The sequence below is a fragment of the Xenopus laevis genome, chromosome 2L (assembly GCF_017654675.1).
Source record: "Xenopus laevis strain J_2021 chromosome 2L, Xenopus_laevis_v10.1, whole genome shotgun sequence".
Classification (NCBI taxonomy): domain Eukaryota; kingdom Metazoa; phylum Chordata; class Amphibia; order Anura; family Pipidae; genus Xenopus; species Xenopus laevis.
In genome coordinates, this window is record NC_054373.1 from 112,486,308 (window position 1) to 112,512,353 (window position 26,046).

At 37.3% G+C, this 26,046-nt stretch overlaps 1 protein-coding gene across 7 annotated transcripts in view; it reads left to right on the forward strand.

Moving 5' to 3' along the window:
• The window catches only part of dmd.1.L (dystrophin, gene 1 L homeolog), a 1,148,817-nt gene that overhangs the window by 935,886 nt on the left and 186,885 nt on the right, over positions 1–26,046 (forward strand). For all 7 annotated transcript variants that reach the window (XM_018244936.2, XM_018244933.2, XM_041580924.1 and 4 more), the window contains one exon: positions 9,816–9,894. In XM_018244936.2, coding sequence (XP_018100425.1) covers positions 9,816–9,894 — 79 coding nt within the window. The remainder of the gene's footprint in view (positions 1–9,815; positions 9,895–26,046) is intronic.

Below are 26,046 nucleotides of genomic sequence, written 5' to 3' on the forward strand. Positions count from 1 at the left end.
AAGCAAGTCACACTTGAGTCAGTCACGAGCAGATCAGACATTCAACTTGCATGAGATTATGCAACATATGTATGTAAATCAGTTTTTCTGTTTGTTTTGACAAACTTTCTATGCTGAGTTGTTTGTGCATATCCACCACAAATGTTATATAGCAGTTTTTACATAAGCAGATTTGGTACTGATTCTTCCACTTTTCCCCATATCTAATGAATTATTTGGATAGATACTTAAGTGAATGCTGACTGGCTCGATGACTGACACTGACATCTCAGTTGACAATTCCCATTATGTTTTTCAGGGGACATTATGATCAGCCTATTATCTTTTCTACCTGCAAAGAGTACAAATTTTATAAATTTGTGAAAATGTTTTGCTGCTGCTGAAACTTTTTTTTACACTCTTTCAGGGTTGTAATAGTGTCCAGAATGTCTCAGCTATAAATAAATACTTTGACGCCCTTGGAAATAAAAAAAGGAACATATTTCATTGCTCTCATCAACATATGACCCCAAGCAATAGCATGAAAATCCTAATTAGGAACTGCAGAATTTAGTGTTGAAAATAAAAATGTAGGCCAGCAACAGGCCTCATTTTGAAAAGAGCCAAGCATTCAGTTTGCTTGACAGAACTGTTTTGCAGACCAAAAATAGTAAAACACAGTTCCTAACCATTAGCTAAATATATAAAAGAACATTGCATCCAGGTACTTTAGCATCAAATCGAGATTGATGATTAGGCAGTTCTAGAAATAACAGGCAGTGGTTTGTTCCAGCAAAACATGGAAAAGTATCATATGGAAGCTGATTTTACTTGACCATAATTGACAGAAAATGGCCTGAACAGGGCTGTATTTTGGTACGATGCCGTCCTAGGCTGATGCGCGCTGATATCATGCGACACGTTCAGCAGAAGTGCTCTCAGCGTGTCGTGCACGTGCCGTTACTTCTGCAGTCTTCCTCGGACCCCTACCCCTCACCTCCTTAGCTCCGTCACCGGATTTCCTATGGAAATCTGTGGTGGAGGATGGGGAGGGTTTTTTTAAAAACAAAACCGAAAAAACAGGCACCCCGAAGGCCACCCCCAAAACCGTGCAACCCTAGGCACCCGAGGGGGCCTATATATAAATATGGCCCTGGCCTTGATATTTGGGTAGATTTATTAATCTTGAGGCAGATAGATAATCCAGTGCAGAACGAAAATCCACAAAGTTTAGACAACATGTTTTCATGCTTTCCCTGTGTTTGTGTGGGTTTCCTCTATGTACTCTACTCCAAACCCATATAGGAAGGATAATTAGATACTAATTAAACTTATTTGTGTGGTATCCCAGCCAGTATCCCATCATTTTGTAAATTCTTACCCCCCCCCCCCAAATGTCTTTTACTATACCTTGCATTGGAATATATTTTTCATGGAATATATTTTTCACTGCAAATGCACATTATGTCTAAAGGGATTGCCATTTGGAATAAAGGGACATATGGCCAATTTAAGAAAAATTGTATTGTTTAAGTGTAGAACACCCTTGGGTGAGACTAATATGTAGTGTATGTATAGGTAGCTTCAGCACGCTAGGTTTTTTGTGGTGAATTTCTGTTTGAAATTCTTGCTTAAATTGGGGGTGTCCCATTAGAATACAAGGTTCCGTAGATTTGCACCAGTCATTAAATTGCTCCTGTTTGTGGTTGTTTCGATCATGCATCTAGGCGGTGGGTACAAGGGGGCAATGTGCAGTGCATTTTGGGGTGCCCTATACAATATGCATGATTTAAGCAGGCAGTAATTCCAGAGTTCTCATAGTGTATTATGCCAACAGGTGCATTTATATACAGACCTTTGAAATGTATTTGTTTGTATGTTATCCAGCACACAGTCACACATAATTTCTTGTGTAAATGCAATTAAATATACTTTCCTATTAGCCCACCATTGAGATTGTTTTTCTCGTTTGCAATATTTTTCACATACTAATGAATGAATATCTTGCACAGTTTACACAGTCTGCTTTCAGCTTTTAAATGTTTTATTCTTTTTTTACCTTTCACATGCAACTGAAGAACGCTTGCTATCCAGTTTGCCACAGCAGTGTGAAATAAAAAATGTCTGAATAAAAAGCACTAGTAGTCTGCAAAGGGGTCCGTTTACTAAAGTGCGGTAAATTTGACTTTAAGTTTCCGCATGTTATCGCTGAGAATATTTTTACACCAGAATATTCGCAGCGACTAAGTTTACTAAACAGTGATGCGCTCAGAAGTCATTGCGATCACTTGCGGTAACTGCGTTAATGAACCAGCTTACATAAGCGGTAATTTTAGTGAGTTGTGAATTTTCTGGCGACAAATTACGTTTTTTTGCAATTATTTATGCTATATAATAGTCTTGTTTTATGGTGGTTATTATGGCTATTTTTACTGTGACATTTATGGCCAGAAATGCATCTTCAAAACTTATAAACTTTATGGACTTATGATTATACCATCCAACAACATTACCAGAGTAACACCAATCAAACATGTTTGCATCATATAAACCCCTCTGCCAATAGAATCATATGAACAAGAAATCATACCAGTCAATCTCTTTGCTTTATAGAAATGCACAGTTTAATGTAGCCAATCACAATGAAACCAAAAAAGCGTAGAGGCTGACGAATCCTTGGACTGTGATGCCCGCTGCCAATAATACGACTCTGAGCTGAAACTGCTGCTGTTGCACCAGATAGAAGCAGAAGCCAAAACATACTGTCAGCAATAGCTACAGATCTCTCTCCTGTCAGCAAAGAATGATGGGTAAAAAAAAAAGTATTATGGGATATTTCCTGCCCCTTGAGAATTTTCTGGCGAAAAAAAATACTTTTTTACGCTACTACATAGGTGGCGGTAACATTTTGCTGTTTAGTAAACCAGGCGTTAATGTGTACGTAGCGTTATTTTCAGCGAATGTGATAACTGGCGAACAATTATTCTTGCGCAAGAAAATTTGCAAATTTATATTTACCGCAGGTTAGTAAACGGACCCCTAAATATTACATCCCTGTACTGCATACAGTACAAAACAATGCAAGTTTGCGCTACTAGTTCTTTACCATTTTCTGCTTAAGAAAGTAATTTTCCCTTTCCTAACATCAGCTCAAGGAATTGTTGAGAAGGGAAAAACATGTCAGCTGAAGATCAATAAAAATTACACTGAGACAACCCTGGAGAGAATCATGTAATTAAAAGCACCATGTTTTGCCTATTAATACCTTGCTGAAATACACAGTAACTCTGAAATTATCCAAAGGATTTGGAAGGTTGAATTCAGAAAGAAATTGAATGAGCAAGTTCAATATTAGGAAAAATATTGAAAGGGAGACATCTGAGGGACTAGCATCAAGTAGGATTATGTTCTCCCTTCTTGGAAGCATGCTGGGAAAACGTTTTGCATAAGATTTCAGTCTCTAGATCAATACAATGTAAAATGTACAATGAGCAGCCAAAATCATTAAATTCTTCATTCTTTCATATCATGCATTGCATATCATAATGCGATCAATCTAAATTTGTCTAAACTATAATGCATAGTTAATGTACTGTAATGCCTTTCTCTTTATGCCTGAGTAAATCTGTGTCCTGCACTGTAAGGCTATATAGAGATTATTTTCTCTCTAGCACAACAAATGTGTTCATAATACTAACCTGGGAGTTAAGATTCTATTAAAATGTACTATAAATGTAAAGTTTCTAAATTAGTTTCTACCAGTTAAGCTTGGGAACCAGACCCAGTTTTAATAATGTAACATACAGCTAAGTGTGAAAAAGTGGTAAAACAAAACCTGTACTGCATGTAGAAACATTTAATCAGAATTAAAAGGCTATTGAACCCTTTTTTTTCAGAGTTGCGTTTCTTAAAGGGAAATATCCATGCTGGCATGGTTTATGGTATTTGTATGCAAAGGTTAACAAAAAATACCTATAAATCGTTCTATCTAGCTCTAGCATTCTGGTATCATTCTAGCTCTTGTTGGCTGGCCTCATCACCAAGCAGGCAATGTATAGACTGCTAGTTTTTGCCCAATCTGGCTTGTTTTTATAGAATTACATGGCAGTAAAATGTCTTACAAAGAAGTCCAGAGTCAAACTGGGCCAGCGGGACATAGGGAAAAACCAGTCGGGTGGCCTATGATTAAGTGTCCTAGTGACACGAAACGCGTCAGACAATAGATGATATCCATTTTTTATCCACAAAATTTGGTCTGATCTATATGTGAATTACCAGTGTGCACTGCACCTGCATTTACTTTTTAAAAACCAGGTGGGTCCCAGCCCTCATGGGCCCTCGCTGGTCCAGACCCGGTCCCCCGATCTGCCGGCCCCCAAGAGAAAACAATGTGCGGCACGACGCAGCAGCATTCGCACATGCGCGCTGGGCCCCGGGAGTTTGTAACTCTGTGGGCCCCAATGCTCCAGTCTAACCCTGAAGCCTAGGCAAGGCTAAAACTGTATGCCGACAGGTTTGAAATGGTGTATTTTTGGATTTTTAGCAGCTTTGGGGTATGATAAATCTCTAAAAAGGCAAGTTTTGTTTTTCCACAAAAAATTTAAGTTTTCCATAAAAAATCAAGGTTTAATAAATGGGCCCCTTAGTATGTTATAGAATAGCCAATTCTAAGCACTTGGTCTTCATTATTTATGTTTAGTTTTAGTATTTGCCTTCTTCTGACTCTTTCCAATTTTCAAATGGGGGCGTCACTGACCCCATGTTAAAACAAATGCTCTGTAAGGCTACAAATGTATTGTTATTGCTACTCCCATTTATAGTACAGTTTATTTTTCAAATTAGTGCATGGTTACTACAGTAATTTGGACCCTAGCAACTGGATTGCTGAAATTGCAAATTGGAGAGCTGCTGAATAAAAAGCTAAATAACCACAAATAAAAAATGAAAACCAAGTTGACTCAGAATATCACTTTCTATATCATACTAAAAGTTTACTCAAAAGATGAACAACCCTTTAAGTCTTAAAAAAAACATTTTCATAATAATATATATTTTGTAGTAAAATGTGCCATTGCGTAATCATAATTAGAAAATTGCTATGATTCATGGTGCACACAAACTAACCATACATGTTAGGCCACTTGAGCCAATTAACCGAGTTCTGTCTTTTGCTTCCGCACTTCTTCCTGTTACAGTTAGGGGCCCATTTACTTAGCTCGAGTGAAGGAATAGAATAAAAAATACTTTGAATATTCGAACGTTTTTTTTGGCTACTTCGAATATCGAATTGGCTACTTCGACCTTCGACTACGACTTTGAATCGAACGATTCAAACTATAAATCGTTCGACTATTTGACCATTCGATAGTCGAAGTACTTTCTCTTTAAAAAAACTTTGACCCCCTACTTCGCCACCTAAAACCTACCGAGCATCAATGTTAGCCTATAGGGAAGGTCCCTATAGGCTTTCTAGCCAATTTCTGATCGAAGGAAAATCGTTCGATCAATGGATTAAAATCTTTCGAATCATTTGATTCGAAGGATTTAATCATTTGATCAAACGATTATTCCTTCGATCATTCGACCGAACGATTATTCCTTCGATCATTCGACTTCGATATTCGAAGTCGAAGGATTTAACTTCGACGGTCGAATATCGAGGGTTAATTAACCGTCGATATTCGATCCTAAGTAAATGTGCCCCTTAGTGTTGCATTATTTCTGGTCAGGTGATCTCTGAGGCAGCACAGAGATCATCACAAAATGGTGGTTTAAGTCAAGAAATATAAAAGAGCAATATTTACTTAAATATATATACCAGTTTGGTAAGATTCATTAATATGCCATATAATTTGATATAAACTCTGTTGCTTAAGTATTTTGGGTGTATAGTTTTCCGTTAAGGAAATACAGTATTTGTGTTTATGAACCAACACTGCAGTCTTTGCATAGAGATAGACCAAGGGAATTGCATACGCTGCACAACAGAGCATGCAGCTACAGCAAATCTGGTAAGAACAACTTAGCAAAAAGTGTTTAGCCTGAATTCCCCTGCTTGCTGTTTGATTTCAGCAGTGCCACTGGCTCCTTCTCGGTAACATCAAAATTATTACTGTAGGCCCAACCCCAATGCATCCTTCTGGGGGGGAATTTTCTTTACAGTTGGCCTTGGAGCAAATGAATTACATCATGACCAACAATTCATTCAATCAATGAAACAAAATGAATCAGTCTGTATATGCAAGGGAGTAAGAAATACCTTTATAAAAAAAAAAGGAAGTCCCTACAACTGGAATATAAAAATATAACTTAAAGGAATTGTTCAGTGTAAAAATAAAAACTGGGTTGCAAAATGAAAAATGTTTCTAATATAGTTAGTTAGACAAAAATGTAATGTATCAAGTGACTGGATATCTAACATTATAGCCAGAACACTACTTCCTGCTTTTCAGCTCTCTTGGTTTCCACTCATTCGTTACCAGGCAGTAACCAATCAGTGACTTGAACGGGGCACAAGGGTCATAACTGTTTGCTTTAGAATCTGAGCTTCATGCTAAAGATCAATTGCAAACTCAGTGAACAGTTATGTCCCATGTGGCCCCCCTTCAAGTCGCTGACTAACATAGAGAAAGAGAGCTGAAAAGCAGGAAGTAGGATTCTGGCTATTATGGAAGACATCCAGTCACTCCAGCCTTTATTTTTTATTTTGCACAGCCTATCTATTTACCCCGTTTTAATTTTCACACTGAACTATTCCTTTAAGGGAAGCACTTTTAAAACTAGTTAATATTCTTAATACTTAAACCAGCTTCATATTTTAGATTCCCTTTGTAGTATAATTTTATTATATACAGTATTAATCAATATCATTGTTTCTTTCCATAAATCTGCCTAAAAATAACTGTTGTTTTTTAAATGAAGTCTAGTATTAGCTCAAAAACCATCAGGAATATTGCAACCCTGACATTGACATGGAGTCTGTTCATTGTGACCTTGTCCTTGTCTAAAGTCATAAAATTGTCAGAATATGCAACGAGGCACTGATTAATTGTGCCCATAAAACCCATGCACAGTGAGGTAAACCTTATCAGTACAGCAAAAAAAATGTAATTGATAAAAATGTTGATTTTTAGTAGCTAAAAAAATGTTTGGAAGAGATATCCAAAAGCTTTATTGTAAAAAAGCTTTATTGTAAAATGGTACCATATCAGTAGAAAACCACCATCGCTAAATACTCCAGTTATTATTTAGAAAGTACTACGCCAATCAAATTCTGGGATTGCTCACATAATGTTGTCATTCATCATTGCTGAACATGGTAGCAACTAGTGATGGGCGAATTTATTCGCCAGGCGCGAATTTGCGGTGAATTCCCGCAATTCGTCGCCAGCGAATCAATTTGCGAAACCGCAGAGAAAATTCAACGGTGCAGTTTCGCGATTTTTTTGCCGTTTCGCAAATTTTCCGTCGAAGCGAAACGCCCCAAATTCCCCCCCAAATCTCCTCGTGTGGCCTTACCCTAACAACCCACTGGTGAAAAAAAATACTTTGTATTCTCACTGTTTTACATAAGTTTTATATTTGAATTTCTTGGTGTTCTGTTTTACACAATGCATATTCACTATTTAAAAACGTTACCAATGTAATTTTCTAGATAAAAAAAAGGCACTCTAAACTAAAACCAGTGTCTGGTTTAAGGGGGAATGTAAAATAAAAATAGCTATAAAGTTAACATTTAATACAAAAACTGAATTTTCAGAATGTAATATTCTTCATTAGACCGTTATTACCCTGTGAATTTTAATTGCACATAGCAAATTTGTTAAGAACTCCTGGAAGACGGCTTATTTTTCAGTAAGTAGTTTTATTACATATAATGAAACATACGCTAGAACCAATTATAATGTGCACAATTTTATAACATTGTCACAGGGGTCACTAAATACTTTTGAGGATTCACAAAATCGACAGTACATCAATCATGCATAAATGAAAAAACTTTGCATTTGGCATATTTATTCCTTTAGCAAAATTTCATACATTACCCCCTTACTGTTTTCCTCCTTTCTTTGATTAAAGCAAGACTATACCCCCAGAATGAATACTTAAGCAACACATAAGAAGATATAAAGTATTAAAGGAGAAATCAACCCTAACATTAAAAAAAACCCTACCCTACTAGCCTAAGTGTTTTTACACTCATCAATATATTTTTAAAGTGACCTGCATTGTTCAGCAGTATAGTTTCAGTATAGTAGATCAATCTTATTAGTACTGCTCTCTACCAGTACTGCTCCCATAATTCTGGGCATATTCGTGTAAGCAAAATTGCACCCCTTAGGGTTCATTTAAACAGAATTTTCATCCGGGACCATGCACCTTGGACCAGAAAAAAAAATTTGGGACAAGAGCACAATGCTGTTGGACAGAAGGCAGCCCTGTACTGAATGTCTGCCATCAGCAGGAAATACATTCAGAGCCCTGTTGTATCTTGTGCCCATTGTCCCTACTTACACACTTACTAAATATGGGACAAAAACATGGTGTTTTTCTTTTTGCACTTTGCACCCTAACCTGTGCTCAGTAAAATTAGAAAGAACTTTATACAAGCAAGTGAAAGCGTTGTCGCAAACACAAAAAATTTTTTTTTATTTTTTCCATGATAGAAATAAAGTAGGTAACTGTACCTTTAAAAAAAGGCAGATTCTTATTTTGTATTTGGTTAAGCCTTACTAAATAACAACCTGATATTCAGATATCTTCTTGGTGGAGAATGGATCCTTCAACTCCAAAAGGCTCTGTAAAGATGAAGCAGTCTAGGGCTTTCATGCAATTTTCAGTTGTATTGTCTTACCCCCCCCCCCCCCGGTTGGTTCTTTAGTTATACTCCTTTATTCTAAAGATTTTTGGTTGTCCTGTAAATGCGCTGTAATGAGTGCTTCCTAAACATTTCATACACAGAATAAACACACATAAATTGACCTACAAATAAGAGAATATCATAAGTATTTGCATATGCAATTGCACCAGTCTTCATTGTGCCCGCCATGCATCATACTAAGCTCTCTAAAGACACATATCAAAGGCAGGTGTGCACACAATTTTGGAGCTACCTTTGTAAATGTATATAACCATTCAGACTTCGCTGCTTACTGAAATGCAGAAAAGTAATGTGAATGCAATGCAGCATTTTTAAACACTCTTGTAAATGCCTACCCAAAGCCAGTGTATTTTAATATATGTAAGCATGGCTGTGGCTGTGGTTTGCCATTACATAATAAGCATAAAACATTGAATCTAAGGGAATCTCTCTGTAAATAGATACTAAAATCCACATATATTTACGACTAGGATCATTCTTCATCTATTTAAAATTTTCTCAATGGTGTGTTGCTTATTAATATTTAATAGTTCAGCACATTTCTTTGTTTTAGATATAGATGGTGTTTTTTGAGGCCAGTCATTTCTAAATGCTAGCAAATTATCAGGCATTTATAGACCTCAGCGGGTTAGGGTAAGCATGATTTCACCTTTAGCAGTTTGTTGTAGCCTTAGGTGCGAAAGGGATGACATATGGTTTTCGGTTTAATGGCTGCCAAAAAAAAAAACAAAAAAACAAGCATTTATTTTCTAGTGTTATGATTTAGTGCACAGTATAAGGTAGTGTATCACAAGCAATAATAAAAAAAAGTGCATGAGTTTTAGTGTTTGAAACTCCTACCGCAGCACTTCGCCGTCTGAGACCCTAAGGCTTAGAGAGCAATAATATCTTGCTTCTTTAATTGCCACTCATCGCAACGTCTTGAAATAATCATCTCTTTTTGTTTTCCTCCCAGGTGTCCATTGATGAGCGCATCAGACATTTGCATGAAGCCCACAGGGATTTTGGCCCCACATCTCAGCATTTTCTTTCCAGTAAGCAATTTTAAACTTCTGCTAATTAAACCTGCATGCTCTAGGTCTATTCAGTGGTCCCATTTCAAAGACCAGCAGTTATTCCCCTGAGCAGATATCACGTTGTAAAGTTACTAAGCAATTAAGTAGTCAGCACCTTTTACCTAAAATCTTTAACAGGCAGAAATGCTTTACCCTTGTACATCTAGCTATCCCACTATGATTTTGCATCTTCTCACCTTTCATGGATTATAAGGACTACTGTAAGCATGGTATGCTACTGTTTCATTAAAGCAGAAGTTATCCTGTGTAAATTAAATATTTAGTATGTTAAAGATTTGCAGTTTTTCTTAGAGATTACCAGTTAAAATGTAGTCAGCTGTCAGGGTCACTAACCAAACGTGTGTTCCTGCGAGGTTTCCATTTTATAGATTTTATATTCCTTATCTTTCTAAAAAGGACCTCTAAGTTCATCTTCCATTGTGACTTCCAAACTACTCCCTGCTTGCCTGGATAAGTGGAATCCTGGCAACTAGATAGCTGTTCAGACTGTACAGTTGCAGAACAAAAAGTTTATTCGCAAGCACATTATTGTCCGTGACTAGCGACGAGCGAAATTTTTCACCAAGCTTGAGAATGGCACCCATGGGTGAAAAAAATTGTTGCCCATAGACTTCAATGCATTTCGCAAATTTTGGCGAAACAAAATGGGCCAGATTCGCCCATCACTATGACACCAAATTCACCGTGAGGAAGAGAGGGCGTAACAAACACTAAAATTATAATACTCCTTATAATGATCCTGTGTTAATTTTAGTTGAACTAGAGTTCCTGAAATAACATATTCTAATAAATTACCAAATACTGTTTACTGTTAGTTAATAAATTCAGTTGGATAATTACAAAAGGGACATTGGGCAGTGACATATCCCTTTAATAATATATGAACCTTATAATGAGATTTGTAAGAGTCTTATTTCCATCTGTTCTCTGAAAGAATATATAAGACATAAACTAAATCACGTATTCCAGACAATAAAAATAATATGCATTGTGATAAACATAGGGGTTTCACCCAAAGAGACACAGAAAAATATATTTTCTTATTTGCAATATCTAAGCTCCTTTTAATGCTTCAATGGGCTGATTTAGTAGAAGAGTTACTAAAACATCCTATACAAATTCATGGAAATGGGGAATGTCATTCATTAAAGATACTTGTATCCAAACACATTTCCATATGGTTGCACTTGGGTCTGTCGTGCATTGGCTGCATGGCTTCCCTAAGTGGGAAGTGTATTTATGGGGAGAAATGCTTCATAATGGGAGAATATTGTAATTATATATAAAAGACTAGGAGAATAAAGAGGTTGCGTGATTAGAGGAGGAATATTAGTTTGGAAAGGTCCACTGTCTAAGGTTTTCTGGCAGGCTCACGGTCTTAGGGTTTCTGGTGGGCTCACGGTTTTAGGTTTTCTGGTGGGCTTATGGTTTTAGGTTTTCTGGTGGGCCCCTGGCATCCCATTCAGACACTGATAGGTTTAATAGACTTGTGGAAAAAAATTCACACCCAAATGTCATTTTAATGCTGAGTACCTGAAGTGAGGCAATCCTGAAAATGTTAGCTGCAAGTTGCATCCCATTTGATACCATGTGCACTCACTATTGCATTAGGTTTAAAGCACAGGGTGCGACCTTCGAAACGCTGTGTGGAGATCTCAATAAATTGCAAATATTTAGCACGATTGCCAGAGTGTGTGCCATCTGGTTTTCTACATTGCATTGCCAAAGAATACCATAGAAAATCTGTTGTAAAAATAAAAGGCATTGAATATTAAATGCAATATAACTATTCCACTTTATTTCGTTTTACAGACCAGGGATTGGGATGATTTACCCATAGTAACCTAAGGAAGGCATGTTCTAGCCTCCACTGTGGCAGATTTTTTCTTGAATCTGTTTATTTTATAAATGGGTTAAAAACACAGCACTTTGTATTCGAGATTTGCTTGGTATTTAAATGCAATTTGCTTGTGTTAATACAGGATTCAGCAGTGTCAATTTAATTTTGGCATTCTTGTCCAATCTGATATTAATTTAGGTGACCAGTCATGCTAATTATTTTAACCTTCAGTTTTCATGCCCTTAGTTCACCTCATTAAATTGCTGATGAACCTTCTCTTTTCAAGCTGCCAATAGTTTTCGGATCTTTACCTGCCAGAGAGTTTGTACTGCTGAACTGGGAAAGTTTGTCACTCATTGTTACAATGTACAAAATGTACAAAAAGAAAACAATTTATCAAACTTGTGTAGACTGCCATGAAATAAGCACATGTTCTTCCAGCATCCTAGCTAAATCAAAGCAAAGCCTTGGATTAAGTTTTCATTATTTGCAAAACATTTACAAAAAAGGAACATGCTTTATCATGCAATGCTTACAAAATTAATCATTGGTTATTATGGATACAGGGGTTATTAGAGTGTCACACAACTTGGTTTCCCCATGCCTGATGGCACGCTATTCTTTTTAAGTGATCTAATATTCAACTAAGGCAGCAGTGGAGGGCAAAGACCTGCATAAACCATACATGCTTTTTTGGTCAGTGCGATCTGACAGAAGAGGTTAAGAAGATCGGTGTAACCACATGTGACCTCATATCAAATGACAATTACATGCTATTTTTAACAGGGCCTGACTTCTTGTTAGGGGGTCCAGAGGTCAACATCAACTTCTGCCCCATGCCCCCCCAGGATCACGCACAAGTGCATCCTATGATCATACACAGCAAGAGGATGAGCCCCAGTGCCCCTCAAAATTCATGTGTGGTTGGGCGTCATGCCGCCCATTAATTTATGCTGCCCTAGGCCTGGGCCTTTATGGTCTTGCTATGAATCTGGCCCTTACATTTAGCCCAATAAACAAAATTTTAACTTAAAAAAATACCATAAAACCCTTTGCTGCTGGAATTTTTCAGGGGGAGGTAGTTGTGGCTAAGCAACCGGTTTGCTAATTTCATAGTGGATTTAGATGAGAATTTCTGCCTCACGTATCCCAGTGTGCTCTGGGTTTTGTTTTATAAATGTTGACATTTTCAGCTTGATAACACGTTCCTGTAGTTTCCTCCATATCTCCATAAACCTTTTGTGTGTTTCTCATAAAATGGACTAAAATAGCAATATTATACAGAAAGACCAATAAATTCAAAGGATTTACTTATTCAAATGTATGCAGTGTTTACCAGTCCACTATCCCTCAGACAAAAGATGAAATTCTAGCACTGAAGAGCTATCGATAGTGAAAAGTTGCCAGCGTTCGGCGCCCAGGACGCAACTTCATTTTAGTGAATTAGCGTAGCGGTAACGAATTTGTGACTGGTGAAGTGGTGCGATGTGTGTGAAGTGGTCGCTGGCGATAATTTGCCCTTTACTAAATCTACCCCACAGTATTTATAATTGGAGAATATTTTATTCTCATACTACACACTTAGTTTGAAATTCATTTCAAGTTTGTTCAAAAATGATCATTGGACACTCAGGACCATGACCTGAGCACTATATATGATTTACAGTTTGGTTCCATAGGGAAATGACCGAACTGTGGATTATATAGTGAATAAAGTACCCCTCTTGTAAAATATAAGGATATTATTAAACACTAGGCAGAATGAACTCAGAGGTAACTTCTAATATCATATTTTGCAACAGGGAATACTTTATTTATTATAAAACACACGTTTCAGTTAATTCATGTGGCAGAAATGACATCACTAAGCTCCAATTATAACCGATGACATCACTAAGCACAGTATATTCATGGCTCTTGTGTATTATATGCTTATTACAGCAGGTTAGACATATTTGGCTACTTACTGGAAGCACTACTATCTAGTGAAGCTAGCACCATAGATTTTCTTCTAAGAGTGATGATTTGTCAGGATCTTGTTTTTGTTTTTCAGTTCTAACAACTCTCTGTTATTGAGCTTTGGACAGAGATTCCTGTTCTTATTTCCATGTACAGATTTTTAGTTGTTTGAAATGTCCTACTGAGCTTTTCAGCATTTTCCCCTTTACAGAGGAATTTGTGTTGCTGCTGTTCAGACAGAGGATCCTGCAGGCACCAATTATTTTATCACTGTCTTGATTTTGTTAGTTCTCTCATATTTCTTTAGTAAATGATATGTCAAAGTACCAGTTTTCAGATATCTTTATAGCAGAAACCTATAGTGGTAATTACAGCTCAAATTAAGATGAAGTGTGAAAAATGCAAGTCCTCTCACTGGGTGTTTGCATTATTTTATCTACCCTTCAAAATGTGCATAGACAGACTAATGAACAGAATTTAAGGTATCTAAATTAGTTTTTACAAAGAAAGCAATGCTCGGAGAAAGGAAAATGCCTTTTTTGCAAAGAAAGTTCTGCAAGACTCTTATAAACATAGCATGGTGTTACTTTGAGAAACTGTACAGATGCCATGTAATTTTCTTTTTAAATGTGTATAGCTAATTAAATGTATTTAAATAAGTGTGTTCTCAGTTTTAGCATCTGAATGTATTTTTTTGCATATTTATTCACACATGGGAGCCTCCACACAATGTAAATGGATGTACAAGACTTTTTTTAGTGGTCGAAAGCACTCAATGGCTGAATTTGGATGAGTAATGTACTCAATGCAAATTGCCTCCAGCTACAGTAAGCGTAAATACTAACACAGGGTTGTGTCAATTTTTCTGCACCACTATGCCCTCCCAGTTTTTTACTGATGAATCATGCGCAAGTGCACCTATTGATCCAGAGAAACCCTTGAACGCAACTGTGCTTGCTATATAAAATGCACACACCCAACGTCTTCATTATTTTGAGGAAGAGTGCTGCATTATGGGTAAAAAAACATGGCAAATCGTGTACAAAGTTGTACACTGAACCTGCATTTGCATATGAGCCCTCAAACATACAGACAAGAAAATGAGATGTAGTTAGCTGCAGAGGAATGAAGGGCCCTGAAGGTTATGAGGAGGAGTTTATAAGTTATTCTTTGTTTTATAGGAAGCCATGATAAGGACTTCAGCAGCGGAGGGGCCAGTACCCTTTTGGATGAGAGGAGGATAATTCTTGCAGCAGTGTTTAGTACAGACTGTAGAGGGGAGAGATGGGAGTTAGGGAGGCCAGTTAGTAGAAGGTTACAGTAATCTAGTCTGGATAGGATGAGAGCATGCATGAGCGTCTTGGATGTATCAGGTGAACGGAAGGGACGGATTTTGGCAATATTGTATAAGAAAAAGTGACAGGTTTTGACAGTGGTGTTAATATGATCAGAGAAGGAGAGAGAGGAGTCAGAGATTACCCCCAGACAGCGAGCGGAGTTGACAGGATTAATGAGCATGCCATCAATAGAGATAGTAAATAGGGGAGTAGGACCAGGCTTAGGTGGAAAGATGATAAGTTCAGTTTTTGTTAGGTTGAGTTTGAGGTGGCGCTGGTTCATCCAATTTGAGATAGCCAGGAGGCAGTTAGAGATCTGAGCCTCTGTTTCAGCTGTTAATGAAGGGGTGGATAAATATATTTGGGTATCAAATGCATTGAAGTCAATGGGCGTCAAAATTGTTTCGACGCACGTCAATATCAACACCCGCGACAATTGTTATACGGGTTCCCATTTTTGCCAAATGCATTATAGTCAATAGTTGTCTGAATAGTTTTCGACTATTCTGACGGCCGCCCAAATTTTTTCGCTGCAGTTCCGTGAACTTATTAGACGGCGGCGAAATTCAGAATTTAACTGCAAATTCTCGGCTGGTGAATTTATTCGCACCATCACTAGCAATGGGGTCATCCACTTTGTACAACTGTGTCAAATTCTACAAAATGTATGCAACGACACATGCTTTGTTGCAGATTGGATGCCAAATATTTGTCTGTCTGGCAATATTTCAGTGTGAATGTGTGAACGACATCTGCATGCAATTCTAAACGTGCAAGTGTGCTGCACATACTGACACATGGCTCAAAGGGAACCCTCGAGCTACTGCCTTTTCAGGAGTGGTTGTAGTTCCAGGGTTCAATATGTATAGCAACGTCTGATTTGGAACCAAAGGCAGGAAGGACTGAGGGCAGCTATACAGAATTACCTTTAATGAAAGTGGTTTTAGATGCAACTGACTGTGGAGAAACGCACAAGTTCTGAACAAAATTTAAAAAGACTCGTTTAACCAGATGTCATGAAAGAACAAATGTCTAATAGCTGCTATTGATAAACAGATTCCTTTTTTAAGTCGTACACATACAGTAAATTACATTGATGATTTAAGAAAAGTTATAATCAGTAGATAATTGATCCCTATTAAAATCGCTTGCTGATTTCAAGTAAAATAGGAACATTTTTAAATGAATGTTTCTGAATGTTACAAGCTAATCTTCCTGCAGGTACATAAGCTAAAGTTTTCCATTAATTTGCGTGAGTAACCTCCAAGAGATTTCTATGGAATGTTCTTTGCACACTGAACCTTCCTACTATGTAATGCTGACAGTAATTGCCTGAGGTTACATGGAGCTGGCACAAGATCGCTCTGCAACCAGCTGTACATATTGTACTCTGATGTCTCCTTTAGGCTTGGAAGTCAGATTTGATAAATGTAAAAAATCTTACTCAGTGATAGCCAATCCTTTTCCCTTAAAAAATAAATAATTTTAGGTATTTTTTCAAGATGCATCTTATGGGTTGTAAGGGTAGGACCGAGTGCTCAGATGAGATGGGTGGTTGGGTCATGCATGGTCTCTGTACTTTAAACTGACTCTCTACCTTTCCGTGGGACCAGCTTTGGTTTTACATTTTACTGGCTTCTTTGGAAATAATAAAATGTTTATGGGGGTCCTAATACTTAGGGGGTTATTTATTAAGGTTCGAGTTGTGTGTTCCACAAAATTTGAGTTTTCGAGTAGATCTTTTTTGGTCAAAACTCAACCATTTTTGGGTTAAAAAAAGCTTTAAATGTAAATGTATTATACCCAGACCCTGGAAATAGCTAGAATCTGAAAACACACCATCTAAAACCTATAGAGATCATGTAGGAGTCAATGGCAGAGGTCCCTTGAACCATCTGAAGATGTTAATTGCCTTCATGATGTTCTATTCAGATGGTTTTGCCCAAAAACTCAATCAATTAGAGCGAATCAATTTTTTTCCACCAAAAACTCAATTAATTTGAGTTTTTGGGTTTCTCAACTCGAATCTAGTTTGTTCTACATGTTATTTCAATGCTTATATGATGGAGAAAATTATTCAAAATTATCAGGTTCACTTGCTCAAAACTTTCAATTGCACCCACAATGCAAGTGCATGTCAATCAGCCCACCATCTTCACTGGTCTGCCAATCAAATAGAAAGATTACATATCCAGTGCACAAAGCCCCCTATATAATAAAAGGCACTAAGATTGCCCATGGGCAGTAACCCATAGCAACCCAGGGCCGCCATTAGAAATCACGGGCCCCATTAGAAATCACCCACCCCAGCCCCCAAGCACTGCCCCAGAACCCATCCCACACAGACATCAGCGCTAAAAATGGTAACCCCCCCACATACAAGTTATAAAAATCCATTGATGGTCAGGGCCCCCTATAAGTTAAAAAAACAGTGGTGCCAGGGCCCCCATAAAAGTTTTTTAAAAAAACTAAATTCTACCTACTATTTGGTGGCAATGGGTTACTGCTCCTCTGCAAACTTAGAGCATTTTATTACATAATACCCTAAATCTGTACTTGTACATGTACCAATGACATTTTCTGTTAAATGATTTCTGCAGTGCAGTTTAGTAGTCAGGACATGCTGCCTGAATAGACCAAATTCACAGACAAGAGCCTAAAATAGCGAACACCACAAAAACTTTTTTATGAGTTGCCCTGTTGTTCCCAGTTACTGTACAATGAGCTAGCCAAAATAACAGGCTGGCAGGCTAAATAAGAACTAAGATTTGGCCGTGGACCCAAAAATGTAAACCTTTGCCTGTTGCTGAAAATGGGTCTATTCATTCTTTATTTTTCACTAGTTCCTCTTTCCCTCTTGACATTTTATTTTAGCTTTCAGTAAGTTGCAACATTTAGGTTTGCCCTTTTCCTTTTTGCCAGGTAATTTGTAGACAACACCTGGTATATAAAGCAGCAGCCAGACAGCTGACAAGGAGTTTGAGCCAAGCAATCTAGCCAGCACCCTGCGCCTTCACTGGCTGAGCACTATCCTTCAGCATGGCTTGAGAAACTTATATATTGCTGCACAATTTCTTTGCAAACAATGAATTTGTGAATAAGGGTCATGCTATACATTTGCTTCAGTAGCAGCAAATTAATATTGCTGATTTAGAGAATACTGCATACTACATACCATCAGCTCCCATATACTGTATAATACTACAGTCTCTCTCAGGTTAAAAACATCAATCTATTATTTCAGGCATGTTTTACCCTAAGTCAAGCTAAGCAAACTTGTTCCTAATTAAAAAATCCTGTTCCCCTACATCTTGGGGCATATTCACCAACAATTTTAGGGGAAAATTAATCAATTCTCTATTTTATTTTTTTTTAACAAATTTGCTTCCCTTTGGTTCAGAGAAAAAACCCTTTTTTTGCGTAAATAATAAGTATTCTACCTATGAGCACCAAGTCTGAATATTAAAATTATGCTTTTTAAGATATTTTCCAAATACCCATATAATGCTTATCACAGGAAGGTTAAAATTCATCTTGCTTTGACGGCTCCATCTGTACTTGTAAGCACAGCCAGTGCATCTCTTTGAGATACGAGGGGAGAGAGCTTGCAAAGTCATGGCAGGTCGTTTTAATGCCTTTTTTGCGAGTGTGCCATTAATCTTGGCTCTCATACAGGTTGCTGCCAGCACTGTTTAGAAAGAAAGTTCTCCAACTTTTAAAAGCACTTTTTCTGAAAGAAGCACTGGGTTTAAATCATTTTGCATCATTGATCTCGTTTACTTTGTCAAAATAAAATACTACTTTATTCTCCAAATAGGGGCCCGAAAACATTTACACACAGTGGATCACTTGGAGTGTATCATTCATTCTCTTGTTTTCTTTGGAGTTAGATAACATGGCTGAAAAAGGCCCATGGGGGAAAGGACCCACATTAACCCGTGATACCCCAATGCTGCAAACTCCAACCTTAAAACAATTACTACAGCCAATAAAAACAGACAACACTCGGATAATATTGGCTACATCATCTTTTTTAACCATTACAGGCTCACACATTTTTCACCATATGCATGTTTAATAAAAGCATCAACCTTTTAACACAAGATAACATTTTAAAAATTCAAAATATTCCTATACTGATTCCCTCAGGCAAATGGTCCTGGGATTACAACTGTGTGCAGTACCTTCAATACCATTGCAACCCACATGACTTTTGTTTACCCATCAGCCTCAGTACACTGAATGGTATATACTGTTCTGCCACCATGGGACCCCATGCCCGAGGTGGCCCATTACACACTTTCCATTAATCTCTCCTGAACCATAGTTCCACTATTCACTCCCTGTTTCCCAGGACCACCACCAATTTCTGCGATGACTACCTATACTGAGATTACTCCCTCCATGCTACCCAAGTATTCTGTTTCTACTCCCTTACCACTTCAATACCCTTAGCAATCCAAAACCAGGGAGGGAAGAAGGGTAGCCTGCTTCTGCTCCCCATTATCACAGGTAGGAAAAAGAAGTACCCCTTCTCCTGTTCTTCTTTTAATAATTCAAGACCCAGGCATTGTGAGTAAAAAACATGGCAAATTGCAACTGACAATTAATTGTACTGTGGACAAAGTGCTGCATTTGTAAATAAGCTCATAAATAAGTTTATTAATCAAGGCTTGCTATAATCACAGTCTTATGTTTCATACTATTCTAGCTCATAAGGGGCCATCTTAACTAATAAAAATATATTATTTTACAGGTCTGACTTTATCTATACTTAGTTTATCTCCACCCCTGACTAACGGAGCACCTGAGCCAGCCTCCTGTACTGGTGGGTTACTTTTATTGAAAGGCTATATCTACATATGCCATATAACTGTAACACATTTTGCCATTGTAATGAAAACGCACATAACATTCACTATTGCAGTTTTGGTCCTTAAATACAAATTCTAAAATAGGAATATTTTTTATTAAAGTCACAAGGCAAGTAGGGAGTCAGGAGGAACTTCCATCTACTACTCTAACTCAATACAGTAACAAATGTGTCTATATGTAACTATAAAGTATAACAATAAAAAGATGTGATGCTACTGATAGCTCCCAAGCTGCTTATTACTTTTTTTCTGGTTGGATGACTATGAATCATGCATCCCAAATACTATCTGTGTATATAATCCAAGGGGATCTGTATTTGTGTGAAAATAAGTGACAGTGCAGATTAATAGCTTTGGCTTTGGCTATAGCTAAAGCACAAACCTCATCACTAGCTCAACGTTAAGCCGTGCTGGGTTGTAACTAAATAATGCAGATGACTTCATTAAGGATAAAATTTGTGGTTATTGCACAGATGACATCCATGAGTCATTAACTTCCTGATGACTTTTATCTGACTTCCTCTGAACATTTTTCAACAAAGTAGGATGTGCTACAAACCATTATGCCTTTAAATATATTTTGTGTGTCCTGCAAACATAACTGTATCTGGCTCAGAGGAATGCGGGCACGATCGCAAACAGGTTTTGTTTGCTCTCGTTTTTTTTACACCTTTAGTTAGTTTAGTCCCTTTAACCCTTTTAGTACTATGGATCATAGAAACAAAGGTGCTAGTATAAAAGCATCATCATTTTATGATTATGGTTCCAGTCATTGCTTTGATCTGTGCTGCACCAGCGTTTACATTACAACTGGCAGCCGGGACATATCAAAATGCATGGGGGGTTGAGAAAGAGACTTAGGGGCATATTTACTAACCTCCGAAAATTCAACAGCGTCAGCTTCGCTCACAGCGCAACACTTCATCAGGGTAGATTCGCCAGGACAACGCTAATTCACTAAAATTCAAAGTTGCATCCAGGTTGCTGAATACTGGCGAAGTTGCGCTAGCGTTACTGCGGCAAACAAAGCGTAGTTGCGTTATCGTTGCCTAATTTGCATACAGTGGGAAGTTAAAGTTCAATGGACGTATATCTTGCAGCAAATAGATTACACTACACAATCCCAGGGAACCTTAATAAAAGAGAAAATTGCAAGTAAATTGCATTATCAGCAGATAAAAAGCAGCAGTGGGTGATAAACTGATACTTCAGGTACAAATGAAAAAGCACAAAGGGGCAGGAATAGGGATGCCTATGAGCCATCCCCACCTGCCCCCCACGAATACAACACTGATGAATGCAGGCAGCACTGCATTCACTGGGCAAGATCAGGACTCCGCAGTTCTGAGAAGGAACAACAAGAAATAATAACGTGACCACAGCATATTTAGAGGCAGATTTTATTGCTTAATGTTGGCATGGCATCATGATTTTGTTGGTGTCATCAGGCATAAAAAATAAATCTTACATGACATTATGCAGTGACAAGGTGTTATTCTGCAACAAGCATGACTGCTGCAACAACCACGACTGATATTATGGGGCAAATGCGAATATATGCAAATAAGTAAAGACAGCACTACACAATGAGAGAATGACAATGGCATCATATAAACTCATTTCTGAAAATCCAGCATCACTTCAGGATGTTGGTTTAATAATTTATGAGAAATATTTTTTGCATTTTTGTTTCAGTATTTACAGTAAACATTTTAACTAACTCATACAGGGAAACAGGGATGACAAAAGTACATTTTTAGTTGACAATAAATCATTTTTGCTATGTTGAGGTCGTTTACCTATCCTTGTGAACATGCCCAACACCAAAGCTACAATACCATGGTTTAAATCAATGTAATATAGAATGCTACCACCTCAGGATCCTTTTGGATCTCATTATTAAATATCTAAGTAGCATTTCTGGATGCAGTGATGTGCAGCTGTGTTTTACTGTCTTTAAATCAATGCCATCCCCTATGAGTAAGGGTAAAGTTTGTCTCAAGCAGGGAGAGGTGTGATGGATCCACCAGCAGGATGCACAGGGCCCTAAAGGCTTAATTAAAGAATATGATATGTTTATATCTACTCTTATAAAGGAAACATAATTGGTTTTCTTTTCCATACAGTTGCATTTACACTGTTTTATTCTTTTTGCTCTCTCCTTCCTATGCCCTTTCCATATGCTCTGCTGTTACAATATCATACTGACTTTACTTGTAATTCATCCCATATGTTATCTGCTACATGACATATGAACCCCTTATGCTTGAGGTCAGTCCTTTGATCCATATTTTGGGCCACCTTTTTATTTAGTGGTCCACTAGGTGTGTGTATATATATATATATATACTGATGTAACAAGATATATTCCTTATTGTAGTGCTTTTTGTCAAAAGCAGAGGTAATTTGCCAGCAGCTTCACACATGCTTATTCTTTTTCTTTTACCTTTGAGATTAACTGGGTCAGGTATAACAAATGTTAACCCACTTCAGTCAGCACCAAAGCAGCTGATGTAGGCAGGAAAAAACCTGCAAAGGTACTTTATAAACAGAAGTTGTTCCAGAGTGTTCTGAAAAAGACAGAAAAATGTTTTTCAAGTTATAACATAGCCATGATAAGCAATTAGCAATTGCAGTCTATTAGTAATGTACTGAGGTAGTGTAGGGCTCGCAAAGTGCATGGCAAATAGTGCAACTTGTGCGTAATTTACCAAAACAAGTTTTATTTTGTGTCCATATTGTATCACATGCAAACTATCAGGTACCCACAATGATGCTGGAATTCTAGGCTGCATTGGGGGTAAATATAATAATGGTTTTCAATCTTTACACTAATAGAATTCTGGGCTGCATTGTGGGTAAAAATTACAATTTGTAGTCTTTACACTCATAAGTAAGGCCTTTGCCCCTAAAATGTCTACCATCTCATGATGTTCCCAAAGTGTCTGCTGGAAAGTTCTATTCTAAGACCTGCAAGATCCTAGGCATACGGAGCAGCACTGTGGAATGTGTACAATGTATTTTTTTCTGAAGCACGGAAGAGCTGTATTTATGTAGAAATTACGACTAATTTCCTAATTAGTTAGTCAGATAAGTGAGGCCTGGCTTGACATAAGGAATCATATTATCTCAGAAATTGTGCCTTTTCTCTGATGATATTTTTCTGGCACATCATTTTTTTTTGCAGTTAATTTCTTCAAAAACGTCCATGGCAATGCTATATACATTCATTAGAGTGCAATTTTACAATATTAACGTTGGTTTCATAAGACAGTAGAGATTACAGATCAAAATGCAGATTAGATATCTGCAAGTCTAATTGTGCCCGGAGCACAGCATGGCAATTACTTAGACTTTAATAACATAGAGGGCTGAAGAAAGCTTTGATGACCAGATGGTATCATGCCACCAGTATAAACATATTTTTAGATTCTACCTTTTAGAAAGCGCAGGCTAGATCCTTCTGTGTATACCTACATGCCACATGTTAACTCAAAGCAGGTAATAAAAGATCCCAGCTGTTGGACAGATCATCTGCAGCAGAACTGAAAGTTATACATTAGTTTCATTCTGTAAGCTCAACATATTGTCATGGAATCACATTTGTACAATGCAAATAAAAATAACTACAGGGAATTGTAATTATTTTGTTTCCTCTCAGTCTTTCAATAGCTTTTTAATATCTTTGCCTTTGGCTGTAATGGAAAACACAACGTATTGTTATTTCCTGGAAAACATTCCTTTCCTAGAGCACATCAAGAAAAACATTATAAAACATTTAATGACCACTAACTGCATTATGAGCCATCAACTGATTATTAAGTGTATCATTGGGACTGTTATAGTAATTAGCTCCTGTCATTCAACATAGTCATGATCCCCAGTTTCAAACACAAATGTGTATCTTTACAACGTTAAATGACTCCAACTGAAGAACAAAGCCCTAAAATGTAATTTGTTGGGGATTTTGTTGTTGTTAATGCACAGTTTTTGTAAGCTTCCAGCGCTGACATCATTGGATCTGATTTAAGCAAACACACCTAACAAAAAGTTGTCCATGTTCATGAATGTCTCCCATATAAATGAATAAGCCCAGTGGTACGTCAGTGTAATAGCTGCTCAGTGTGATATTCATTGACATTTCTTCTAAAGATGAGATGCCTTGTAGTTAAAGGGAACATACCCTGAAATCTGAACTTCCTGAAATAAATATATATTTTTTAAAAAACACAATACCCATACAAACCATTTTCCAAAACCTCTTAGGCTAACTTTTGTTCCATTAAATAAGTAATGGAATCTAGGACTTCAGGTCCATCTGCTTTCTATAGTGGCTGGTGCATAGATTCTCTGGAAAAGCATGGGGACTTTAACTCCCAGAATCTATCACATCACAATGGAACATGGTGAGGGGGGGCTCTCACTGTGTGAGTTTAAAGGAGAAGGTAAGGCATATTTACTTGGGTGCCAAAAGTTAGGCATCCCCAAATGATTGTATTTACTTACCCAACACCCCGAGCCAGTGCTCCTATCAGCAGAAAACCGAGGGTTCTTCCAGTGAGCACCACAGAGAGATTGGTTTCCTCCTTTTTTTTTTGCGTGGGTGCACATGCGCAGTAGCGTAAAAAGCCGAACTTTAACAAAGAACTTGGCTATTTGTTCTACTGCACATGTGTCTCCCCCAGCAAATTTGAAGCCAGTCACTCCATGGTACTCGCTGGAAGAACCCCTAGTATGGTGCAGTTTTTTCTACCTCTTTGGGAGCACTGGCCTGGGGTGTGAGGTAAGTATATATAATCACTTGAGGGTGCCTAACTTTTGGCACCCCCAATTAAATAGCCCTTACCTTCTCCTTGAAGGGGCTGGAAAACTCATCCCTGTTAATAGAGATATATTACTTGGTTTCCATAGAATCTATGGAATAAGGTATGTTTGTGTGGCAAAAGAAAAAAAAATCTCATCAAGAAGAAGGTTATATTTTCCCTTTAAGAGAATCAGTGTGAGACAGAACAAAGTAAAACAGTAATATATGGAGCAAAAGGAATATTAATATAACCTAAGAAAAGGTAACTGTATTACCTGTAAATGTCCAACTATCCATGCTTGAACATTATAGAAACAGGGTTGCTACTGTAAACTGAAGTTGTCCACTTAGGGTAAGATCCAGGTCTTTGCCAGATTTGATTTAAAACCTTCCCCCCTCCACACACATTCAAAGATATTCAAATTCTATAGCATATAAAAAGTTAGATTTACTGTTGTGTCTGTGTATTTTTATTTATATATATATATATATATATATATATATATATATATATATATATATATATATATATATATATATATATATATACTGTATAAAGTCCGTAGGGATGCTGCACACACTGAAAAAAGATAATGCCCTATACTTTATATTTACAATATATATATAATTGTAGTAGACGGATTACCGGCACACAATTATTTGGTGTATTCTGCCTGGGTGTCAACCACACAGTTGCTAGTATTAGTCATAGTAAGAAGTCACACTCACAGGACTTATAAGGAAAAACTAAAAAAAATTTTTATTATCAACACCCGCTAAGGCGCAACTAACATTTCAGCTGACTCCTCAGCCTTTCTCATAGTGATGTAAGGTAAAATTTCTTGGATCTGGAATGACTCCACCTGCCCCTCTAAACATATTAGGAGTAGGACACAAGCAAAATATGAAAAGTGTAGTAGAAAAGTGAATCAAATAACAATGTTTTATACCCAGAATGCAGCTTTTTTGCATCAAATTCAATTCTAGTGCACTAAGTAGGGGCATTTACCAATGATTTACCTGTAAGGATGCTGATTTTTGTTCGTATTGGATGTATTTGCATCTGTCTTGCATAAATGCAGATTGCATTATTTATCAATGGGTGAAAGTGAAAGTTCATCCTTTGATAAATACACCTTTCAAAATTCCATAGAAATTTTCATAGAAATAGAGAGTGGTGGAATTTCACTCTAGATGACTGTGGCATTCTCTAACTTTACTTTTTGATAAATATACCCCATTGTATTTGTGCAAAACGCAGTATTTATTCATGCTGAAGATTAAAAAAGTATTTGT